General features: G+C 38.7%; 1 protein-coding gene across 1 annotated transcript; it reads right to left on the bottom strand.

Annotated features, from left to right (window-relative positions):
* Nucleotides 1-3,803: 3,803 nt before the first annotated feature.
* Nucleotides 3,804-5,694, bottom strand: LOC114409553 (protein MIZU-KUSSEI 1-like). The gene has a single exon (XM_028373044.1). It carries the CDS (start codon nt 4,973-4,975, stop codon nt 4,139-4,141), a length of 837 nt encoding a protein of 278 aa, XP_028228845.1. The 5' UTR covers nt 4,976-5,694; the 3' UTR covers nt 3,804-4,138.
* Nucleotides 5,695-12,342: the final 6,648 nt, after the last annotated feature.

Here is a 12,342-nt window from a genome sequence, read left to right as displayed (position 1 = left end):
AGCACGTGGTAATCCAAAACTAATAAATAAAAGAAAACGAAAAAATCTCATGGCTCTTGGTAACAAGAGGATGTGATTTTGTTAAATCAAAGAACCATAAAACCATAAAACAGAACCATAACATGCAAATAGAAGAGTGCCAAAGAGGAACAGAGCAATTTTCGTACTTGCTGCATAATCATATTGTTCTCCATTCCCTGATTCATATTTAAGTGTAAATACATAATGACAACTCATCATGATAACCATGCATGTTGTCATAAAAAGGATACCCGCTAACATTAAGAGTGCAATTTTGCCCAAAATAAAAGCAAACCCAAACCTAAACATTAAGTACTGACGCAAGCAAACATACTAAAAATAAGTAAACGTAATTACATCACTTAAAATTAAATTAGAAAAGTTTTATAGCAAATTAATTTTAACAGATTTCTATTATTTTGTGTGTGTTTGTAAGTCAAGATTGCTAGTTAGTTAATTTTGAATGTGTATACTTAATCTGCCATTGTTGATATGTAGTGCACCGTCGAAACACTCTTTTTAACATCCTGTGTGCTTGTAATAAGTGCCATTAAACGTTTTCAAAGAGTAGTAATCTTTTGAAAAAAAAGAAAGAAAATAAAGTGAAAATAGGAAATAAGATCAGAAAATATTTTTTAATTATTCTTTTAAAATCAATTATGCCAAATTCTAAACTTTGTAATTTGAGGTTTCAAATTAATTTGGTTGGTGTGTATTCTAAGGAAGGAAAGGCCGAGGGAGAGAACTTAACGTTTATAGGGTGTAAGGAGAATTTCGGGGTAAACATGGCATCCATATGGCTGGGACGAGATTGCTTATTGCGGTCTCTAGTATCTTTTTTACTTTTAATCTCTTTCTAATATTTTTATGCTTTACAGAGAAAAATCCTCTGTTGTAACAGCTAAGTTCCGTTGTTAGATAAAATAATATTCAAAGATTCAGTCCCCATCTTAACCAACAAAGTCAAAAACTTTTTGTTGGTCTGCTATGAAATTGTTTTCTTGCTAAGCTTTTTATGGAATAATAGTATGGAATGAATAAAACTGAAACATCTATTACAAATTCCATTTATCTCTACACTCTCGCTTTTGCAATAGAACTGCACATGACCAAATACCCTTGAGTGGTCATTGTTGTTTTAAGAATAGCATTCCAAAATGTGGTGATTGTTCTTTTAAAGTTGTATTGTTTTCAAAATTACATTCCAAAAGTTCAGTCAAACCATCGCGCATGAAACTAACCACGGCCATGGTTTCACTTTGTGGTCACTGTTGCTAGAATGTTCAAAAACCTTGATACTGTATATAATATAAATGCAGCCAATACGGTTGCAATTGTGATCACGATGCGTCTTAAAATTTGGGATCAGGCCTAACTTAACTCTACAAAACAGACTTATAAGATGAAAGATTAAGGATTGTCCTGTACTTATATACATTAATTTGGTCATACTAGTGATTGCTATCTCCAACAATGTGATTTCGGACACTCCAAAAGCTTTGATGTTACGGTCACAATTGCTGCTTGATCATAGCATTACAGACAATATAACACATTTCCTATACTCTGCATTCATTAACCATGGAATTATTGCTATTTGCTAGTGCTGTCTACGTTTGGATTAAGACACAAGCATATGTTCATCCTGTAGGCATAACAAACTCATCCAAGCAAATATTATTATTCCCTTGGTCTAGCGGGCCTACCAAAAAATTTGCCAACGCCTAAACTGAAATTTTCTGGCCTTGCATTGCATTCCATCTGAAATTGGAATCTTTTAATTAAATCAAATATCTGATCCAGTCATTCAAGTAGGCGACAAGACAGCACATATCCCAGAGAAGAGACAAGTGGTGGTGGTGCCTTGAAGTCCTTATATGGGGTAACCGTCTTATGAAAATATAAACAAAACTGTCCTAAATCAAACACCAACCTGATGTGCTTCTTCAATTATAACATAACTCATAATGACATGTAGCCCACCAGGGTGGTCAGTACTTCTATTGTTTTTTTCTTTCTTTGTTGTTGAAATCATTTGGTTATCTACAAAACTACTTGCTAGCTATCAACTAGTTGTTTGTTTGAGTGGTATTACATTTCAATTCCTTAATTAAGGTTTTAAATTTGAGTCTTGTGAATTAAAAACATGGTTAAAAAGGAAAAATTCTACTAAAAGTAGTTAGTCAGATTTTGCTGAGGTTAGTTGTTAGCAAAGTTGATAGATACTTTGCACTTTTTTTTAAGGTGTGTTGGATGGTTAAGGTAGAATAGAAAAGAAAAAAAGGTCGCGGGTTCTCCTTTACTAACAAAACCAACATTCTAACAAACTAACTGATAAAAAAAAATACTTCACACTTACAACATGGTTAACAAAAAAACTAATAGCTGGCTGCAGGCAGCAACACCAAATAGACCCTACAATTAAGAATGTAAAAGTGGAAGCAAAATGAACTTTGTAATGGCTTGTGAACAACCTTAATGCTCTCTTCTTCCATTTTCTTCTTCTATCTCTTTTCTCAGTCGTGGGTTAGAGGATTTTGGTGCACTGATTGGAAGCATAATGGTTATAAAGCATTGGCCAGACTTTATGTGCAGTGCAGCAATTGGCTTTTATTTAGAAGAATGATGACTAGATGATGAACAACTTTGGTTTTGGTGAAAGAAATCTTAGGAATTTGGTTTTGACCTCTCTGTAAGCCATATATTCTCAGGTTCACTATGTTCTATCAAGTTGCAACGAAATAGTAGAAAATTGAAAGCCTGAAAACAAGGAAATGGAAAAAGAAAACGGGTTTCACTACTGTGAGCCAGCTAGCCACATAAAAGATCTTTGTTTTGGGAATTACTTTTTACATCACTATTTTTTTATTACATCACTATTTTTTTGTTAGTCCCACCTTCCTTTTTTAGCATAATAAATTTAATTTTGGAAGAGTATTTAATATTTTTATTCTGCAATTAAATTTCGATAAATAATGCAAAGAAGGATGGTGAAACTAAAAAAAGAACGGTGCAAAAAGTAATTTCCATCTTCTTACATCCATTCTAATGGTGGTGGGAACTGGGCTAGTCTACAAGTTTCAACTCATGCTGCACAAACTACTATGTGCCATAAACTGATGAAAATGTCACACCGATTTGAATTAGACAAACAAAAGAAAAGCAGTCAACAAGAGGTAAAGCTAAGAGCCAATGTATAAACAAAAGGAAAAAGGAGAAAAAGATGGGGTCTGCTGTCAGTAATCGGATATGAATTTCCTTTAACATGCTATACGTATTGTTTTTTATGACTTCTATGATTGGGGTTCAATAAAATTTATTGGGATCATATTCACACAAAATTGTGCATAGAAAAAAATGATTGGAAGAATCGTAACTTTTGGACCAAATACTGAATTTTTGTGGGATTTGGGAGGATACCGATAAAGTGTCCAAACTAAACAGGGAAAGAAAGCATTAGAATACATATTAAGGGCACTAAAAAACATATTATACCCTAATAATAGGGACATAAGATGTTAACACAATTTATTTTTTCTTCTTTCGTGTGTGCACTTTAAAAAATCCAAGAGTAATACATCCACTTGAGTGGATGATCACCTGAACCAAAAAAAAATAAAAAAAAATCATAAGCTGTGGCAGCACTTCAGTTATAGGTTATTAATTGATTAATCGACAAGCAATTAGTGCATAACGGCAAAGAGGGCAAATTCACAATAGGATGGCATGATGAAATGATCAAAGGCTATTTCAACAAACTTAAAATGCTAAGACAATGATGATGATTTGCATTATCCTCCGTCCTTCATATCATTAATCAAAAGGATTGGAAAGGAAAAAATTACACATATACACCTTTCATGACCCACCTCACGACCACCATGCTGTAAAATATTGGTTACCCACTATCTCCCACCCTCTCTTCCTTACTTAGCCTACTCACCTATTTTCCTTTTTTTTTTAAAAAAAGAAGTTACGCCGTCTACATGAAAAAAAATAAAATAAAATTTGGAGAAGCTGGATCAACCATGGTTCATGATTGAAGTAGTATACCAATAACCCAAAAAAAAGAGGAAAACTAAGTATAATAAACAGATCTTGCAAGCTTGCAAGGTTTCTAGACTCTAAGCAAGTAGACACTGAGTTCAGGAGCACCATTGCTATCAGGATTCATCATATAGAAAGCTTCGGAGTCTCTGGACCCAACAATTCTCTCAAACTTGGCCCTCATGTACATGATTTCACCCTCTGACCCTGCTTCAGCTCCACTATTATTATTGTTATTATTATTTCCTGGTAAGACACCTGCACCCATTGAAATTGGTTCCACTGCTTTGAGAATATCCCAATCCTTTGGGCCACACTCTCTTCTGGTGGCAAAGCCACACTTCTTGCCATTGCAGTAAGTCCTCCACACAGGCTCTTCAAGCAACCTCACATGTTGTTTTTTCTCTGCTCCTTTCTCTTTTCCACATTCAAGGGCAATTCTGACCAGCCCAGACGCCATTTCGCGAACCAAAACACTGATGGGCGTGGCGAGCTCTATCAGGAAGGCTGGCTGGGAAGTGGGGTCCTTCTGGAATGCAAAATGCACGTGGCCGAGTCTGTAGCCGAAAAGGGTTCCGACCACGCGCGAGCCAAGGCCCAAAGCCGAGTTCGAACGGTTGTTGTTCTTGTTCTTGTTGAACACGGTCAACACAGACCGGATTCTAGAGACTGCCACTGCTTGCAGCTTCTTCCTTGCTGCAGTATGTGATGCTGGTGCTGGAGCATTTGCCTCAGGAGCAGCAGCAACAGGAACCTTGTGTTCATCTTTTTTCTCATCTTGGAAGAGTGTTGAGAATGATTCTGAAGTGGGAACTTCACCATCCTCAGTGCCAACCTTGTTTGTCCAGTGAAAGTGGTGCCTCTTGGAGGACATTTCTTTAGAGCTTCTAGCTGTGACTGTATTCATCTGAGAAAGATAAAACCAAAAGGGAAGACAGAGAGTATCTAGTTTGTTTTTCTTTTTTATTCCTGGTGATGGATATGTGAGAGGCCGAGGACTTAAATTTAATTTAAGTGTTGTTCTTTGTAACTCTTCCAGGCCTTTCCTTCGGGTATATAGTGTGACTGAAAAGAAAGAGAGTCCTGACAAAAGGAAAAAAAAACATGGCAGTCCCCACCAGTGGATGTGGGAAATCAAGCAGAGATGGGATAATGTGCATTACAAGTGGGAAAAAAAAAGGAATCTGAGGAGACAACGTGTTTGTAATTTCACTTTCTTGTGGGACAGGGAGAGGGGATTGTGCTTGTGCTTGCTTGATTAAACTCTTTTGACTTGAGGACCCCCCAAAGGCAAAAACGGTAGAAAAGGATAAAAAATAAAGCCAAAACATACAAACCCCAAAGCTGTGTATCTATCACTATTGCGTTGTTGAATCTTGACATGCAACTCCCCTTCTGCATCCCATGTCTTGTAGTGCAAACGGTTCACGGTGGTGACATCAGGCATCGGTTGAGAGTTACTGAATTCTCGTGGCTCATGTTGGCTCCAGACACTACATTAAACCTACCTACGAACTGACACCTCCCCATTTGGCCCCCACATAAAGTGCTCTATCCTATTGCTCACATGAAATTTTGTAATTTAACTGGTATGACTAGAAGCATTAATCACCAGAACCAGGAACCAGGAAATGCAGAACCAAACAATGAAGACAATCGAAGGCCAAAAAAGGAAACCAACAAGCCCCACTACCTTAAAGATTTTGTTTAGCAAATTAGAAAGTAGTGGCTGAGCCAGCAGCTGAGTAGTGGCACCCTAGATGCTTTGTCGGCTGAATATTCCATTCCGTTAAGAATTGCCTCCTCTTATTTTGTATTTGTTTTCCTCCAAGGCACACAATGCCAAAATCCGTTAGAAATTTCTTAGCATAATTTCTATAGATATAGGAATGATGTATTCCAATGGATAAGCAGAAATAAAATCTCTTTTCCTCACCTGATTCTGGAGGTTCCTAGGCCTCGAATACTAGGATTTATTTTCAGCTCATAACAACTTTGGTGCTTTCATTAAGAGACTCACCATGGCTGAATCAACGCGGTCCAAATCCAATTGGGATCGCCTTGAAGAAGCTATAGCCAAATTGGCCTCTAACCAGATCCACGTTACTGAGAAACTTGATGACCTTCTACACCGTGTCACCACCATCGAAAACACTTCAACCCCAGCAGCTTCACCTTCGTCGTCCTCAGTCATACTTGCACCACCTACCCACTTAACCAATCCACCAAAAATGAAACTAGATGTTCCAAGATTTGACGGCTCAAACCCTTCTAGTTGGGTTTTCAAAATTACACAGTTCTTTGAATACCATAGCCTCCTTTTATATGGAGGGTCCGGCCTTAGCCTAGTTTCAGTGGATGATGCGCAACCATCAACTCACCACCTGGACAAGCTTCCTACAGGAAATCGAGACTCGTGTCGCGCATTCCCCGTACGAGGACCCAACCAGAATCCTCTTCAAATTAACGCAAAAAGACACAGTTAGTGAGTACCTGACTCAGTTTGAAACCCTGGCCAACCGAATTGTCGGACTACCGCCACCCTTCCTCCTAAGCTGTTTTGTCTCGGGACTAGACCCTGACATTCGACGCAAGGTGCAGGCTCTTCAGTCTCTCACCTTGGTTCACGTCGCCAGTTTGGCCTGCCTTTAGGAAGAAAAACTTGCAAAACATCGCCGGAGCTCTCGCGTTAGAACTTTCAATGGACCCATTTTCGCTTCGCTGTCTTCCCCTTCAACCACCCTCTCACCCCCAAACCTACCATTATTACCATCTCCAGCAAAACCCCTCCCTTACCCTTAAAGAAACTCACCCCCGCGGAAATGGCAAGCCGACGAGAGCAAGGGCTCTGCTTTAACTTTGATGAGAAATTCACTAGGGGGCATCAATGCGCCTTCCGATTCTTCCTTCTCATCGCAGATGAAGAACAGGAAGATGATGTTGCAGACCTTAAAATAGAATTTCCAGCCCCAAGTTTGGATGACCCGCCCCAAGCCCAAATCAGCCTTTACGCATTATCGGGTTAGTCCGCTCTGGAAACCATGCGTCTATTGGGCCGAATATCGAATCAGAACGTGGTTATTCTGATTGATGGAGGTAGTACACACAATTTTATGCAAGCACACCTGGTCAAGCACTTGGGCCTCATATCTCAGCCCACCCAGGTCCTGCGGGTGCTCGTCGAAAGCAGTAACGAAGTCGAATATCACCAACTCCGTCTAGGTGCCACGGTTCATGTGGAGGGATGCGTGTTCATGATGGACCTCCTTGTTCTTTTGCTCTATGGCGCCGATATAGTCCTTGGAGTCCAGTGGCTTAAATCGCTTGGGCTAGTATTGACAGATTACAATGAATTGATAATGAAGTTCGTTCATGAAGGAAAGCTTATTAAACTCAAGGGTGACACGAACAAGGATCTCCAAGCTATTTCATCGTCACAACTGTGCCATATGATTCAGACAAATGGTGCCAACAAATATTTCCACATCAAGGTCTGTCCTCAAACACTACCTTCCCAAACCACCCACCCAAAAATCATAACCTTTACCACTCAATTTGCCTCACTGTTCCAAACACCCATTACCCTTCCCTCGTCACGACCCACTAACTGTAACACCCTCTACCCCTCACATATATACTAACAAAGGAATAAAAATTCAAATATTAATTAAAAGTATTTTTTTAAAACATTTTTAAATACAAGCCTTTCAAAGGGATAAAAGGTTCACAATCCTTTTCTTCTACATCATATTCAAACTTGTCCGAATAAATAATAAAGTCATTGGCCCGAACAAGGCCGTCTGAGACTTCATACAATTAATATAAAACCCTATACCCCAATGTCACATCCTATCAGAGCGTTGTGTCTCGACGTCCTTCAGCACAATATTCCTTAAAGCAGTTCACCTAGTCATCTGCTCCCCCGAACACAGAGTTCAAGATCATCACAAGATCCAAACACAAACAATAAACCGGGAGTGAGTTATCACATTCCTAACTAATAGAGAAACAAGACAACTAGATATACATATCATATAAACCAAATAAAACTTACTTACACGTAATTCCACCACTTTGTCATTCAAAATTCACTTTTCATCAATCAATCACACTTTTCAATCATCAATCACATTACACAGGAATCACACGCTCTGATCAAGACATAATAACACCTCAATTTCATAATAAACAATTAGCAAGCGCATGAGACAGTTATGCTAAGACTCAAGCCTATATGCAATGTGGTACCATGTCAGTGAAAAACCACCCTAGGGCGCTTAGGAGTACATAACAAGACACACCACACAATGGGTTTGTCAGGTCACTCTCACTAAGTAAGATCATAGGGAGACCAGTCAGGGTCACGATGTTTTGCGAGAATGCTCCAACCATATGGGATCAGCATAGGCTTAAAGGAGCACTCAAACCCGGTGACCCCCAAGGCCTACACTCCGAAGAGTCCGTCAGGGCCTCTCCCTCCTGATTCAGGTCCAACCCGTAAAATCATTTTAGCACACAGACACTGCTAGTGAATTATACAATACCCACGACCTCACACTCGTGTCTTAAACACGTACAACATATTGCGCTACAATTTAACACTGGTTCCTAAATAAGAACCTACACTTTCTCTTTAACACTGGTTCCTAAATAGGAAACCTACACTTTCTCTTTAACACTGCGCATTTACACTTTTCTCAAGATAACACTGGTCGGGTTATTGTACAATTCACAGCTTACAACACAAATAATGTCACATCAAGAATTAATCACACATTTATTCACAACCAAAACTCATTCACAATTTCACATCTCATAATGTCACAATCCACCATCACATGTTTTCACGTATCTCACAATTCAACAACTGTTCTGCTTTACACTTTTACTCAATCTCAATAACAATATTATAATCTCAAGGCAACATATTATTCCACAATTCATCACATATTTCATTTATAAGCAATGCTCATGAACTATACAATACCACGACCTCACACTCATGTTTCAAACATGTTTAACACAATTGCGCTACAATCTAACACTGGTTCCTAACTAGGAACCTACACTTTCTCTTTAACACTGCGCATAAACACTGGTCGGGTTATTGTATAATTCATAGCTCACGATATAATTAATGTAACATCAAGTGTTAAACACATTCACTTATTTACAATCGAATATCATGTCCAAACTTTAACATCTCATAACATCACATCAACCATCTCATAACATTTCTAATGATATTCATAAGGTACAACATACACATGTTCATCAAATTTAACCATAATATTCTCAGACTCCAACACTTAATAATTTTTGGAATCATACTATAACACTCTACAATATTATCTACATAAATTATTAATATAAATAACAACCTCTATATATATATAAGCTAGCATACATCATATTGAATCACAAATTACAAAGTAAGCTTTCAATGCACAAATTCTAAATAATTATATGAACACTTTGGTCAATTTCAATTATGATATTAACTTTTTAAATTATATATAAAAACCTAAACAACAAGAAAAAGAGAAAATACAAAATCAATATCTCTCTCTAAATTTCTCCTTTATTTCATTAATTCATATTAATTAGAAAAAGTACTCGATTTATAGGGTTCACGCTCAACACAATAGCATATCAATTCCACAAGAATTGGTCTGTCAAACATATATAATTCACTGTAATAATTATAAGGATAAAATGAAAATTGCAAAAATACCCCAAAACTCATTCCAATTGATATCTCTAAGGATCCCTACACATGTTCTCACTAATTCCCAATTGTGAATAACTCATCCCTTACCTCTAAGCGGGCTCACGTGTCTTCAGCCAGCGATAGCATCATCTCTAACGGTTCCCTAAGATTCCTCAAGTTTTTCCTCCGACTGCCCCGATAGAATTCTCGAACGTCAGAGAGACGAAGAAGAGATTGAAGCCTCCACTTGTACTGTCTTCATGCGATTCCTTTTTCTCCCACCACAAATATTATCTCGCAAATCCCAACGGTGAGAGTGTGCGAAATTGAATTTCGAGCAACATTTCCAAATTTCATGAAAATCCAACGGTTAACGAAACCGGGATCATAGTTTTACCGAGACAGTTTTGGGTTTCTGCGGGAAAATAAAATGCTACAATGCGAAGGGTTTTCCTCTGATCTCAGACATGATTTTGCAATTCCCAACGGTGAGAATGCTCGAAATTGGGTTGCGAACGTGGTGCTCAAATTTCATGACGATCCAACGGTGAATGAGTCCGAGATCATCGTTTTTCTGAGACAGGTTTTGTGGGCTGCGGGAAAAAGAAAGGGTTTTGAGAGGAAAAGGAGAAAAACGAAAATGAGAGGCAGAGGAGGCTGAGGAGTCCGTCTGAAAAACCTACCATGTTGCTATTTATAGCTAGGGGCATTTAAGACCTATTATTTACTCTATTTATTTATTTTTATTATTTTTACTAAAAAAATTCTTAAATTTATTTATGAAAAAAAACGGGATGTTACACTAACCACTCTATCCACCTAGTACCCAACTCCACTCCAGTAAACGTACGGACTTATAGATATCCTTACTTTCAAAAACATGAGATTGAAATGCAAGTTGCCACAATGCTTCAAACTGGAATCATCAGGCCAAGCACGAGCCCCTTCTCATCGTCGGTATTGTTAATCAAAAAGAGGGATGGCTCCTGACGATTCTGTGTGGATTATAGAGCCCTGAATGCCATAACCATTAAAGAAAGATTTCCAATTCTGACTATTAATGATCTATTGGATGAATTAGGAGGAGCCAGCTGGTTTTTTAAACTGGACCTCATGCAAGGTTACCATCAAATTTTAATGGCGGAGGATGATATAAGCAAAACTGCCTTTTGGACACACCACGGTCACTACGAATTCCTGGTAATGCCTTTTGGCCTCTGCAATATTCCATCGTCTTTTCAAGTGACCATGAATCACATTTGGTCCCTATCTACGCAAATTTGTCATCATCTTCTTCGATGATATTCTAATTTACAGCAAGACCTTCCCGAAACATCTAGATCATTTAAATACCACCTTCAAAGTCCTCAGTATCAATCAGTTTTTTCTCAAATTTTTGAAATGTTCATTCACGACTTCCCAAGTGGAGTATTTGGGTCATATCGTGTCCCAACATGGGGTGGAGCCGGTACCGGTGAAAATCAAAGCTATACAACAATGGCCCATACCACAATCTGCAAGAACTTTATGAGGCTTCTTAGGTCTATCGGGGTTTTATCGAAGATTCATAAAGGGATACGCAACTATCACAACACCTCTCACGGCACTTTTGGCAAAGGACTCATTTTCTTGGAACTCTGAGGCCGAACAGGCATTCATCAAATTGAAGGATGCTCTGTGTCAAGCACCTGTCCTTAGTTTACCAGACTTTTCTTTGCCATTTTTTGTGGAAACAGATGCTTCCGGATAGGCATGGGGGCGATTTTGTCCCAACAAAATCACCCTATAGCCTTCTTCAGTAAGTCATTCTGCTCCAAACTGCTTTGCGCTTCCACATATGTCAGGGAACTTGCCGCCATTTACTACCGCCGTCTAGAAATGGCGGCAATACCTGATAGGCCACCATTTCACGATCTTATCAGATCATCGCAGCCTTAAGGAACTCATGGCACAAGTCATTCAAATGCCAGAGCAGCAGATATATTTGGCACGATTATTGGGATATGACTACACGATACAGTATCGTGCCAGCAGGATGAATGTGACGACAAATGCTCTGTCACGGCTGCCTGAATCCCTTTCTGGTTAAATTTTCATATTAACAATCCCCAATTTCATTTTTTTTTGCAGGAATTAAAAGTAGAATTGTTGAACAATCCAGAATTTTTTTTGCAGGACAGTCCTTATAAACACCCTGAGTGCTCACTCCGACAAGATTTCATTTTGCAGAAGGGGCGTATCTGGTTACCCAAGGGGTTGCAATCCATACCAACCATACTCGTGGAGTTTCATTCCACGCCTACAGGAGGCCATATGGGGATTGTGAAGACCTTAGCGCGTGTCGGTGAGAATTTTGTTTGGCTAACAATGAAGAAAGATGTCCAACAATTTGTCACGACCTGTGTTGTTTGTCAACAAATGAAATACGACCATCGAAAACAACCAGGGTTGTTATGTCCTTTACCAATTTCGGCACGGCCATGGGAAGATCTCTCACTGGATTTCATCATGGGGTTACCAACTTTTCTAGGTCATTCTGTCATATTGGTGGTGGTGGATCATTT

The sequence above is a fragment of the Glycine soja genome, chromosome 4 (genome assembly GCF_004193775.1).
Source record: "Glycine soja cultivar W05 chromosome 4, ASM419377v2, whole genome shotgun sequence".
Lineage (NCBI taxonomy): Eukaryota > Viridiplantae > Streptophyta > Magnoliopsida > Fabales > Fabaceae > Glycine > Glycine soja.
The sequence above is the reverse complement of the archived record's forward strand: the minus strand, read 5'-3'. Positions and strand labels throughout refer to the sequence as shown.

Excerpts from the sequence above, each read along its gene's own strand:
- LOC114409553 (XM_028373044.1), bottom strand. The coding sequence starts at position 4,975 with ATGAATACAGTCACAGCTAGAAGCTCTAAAGAAATGTCCTCCAAGAGG.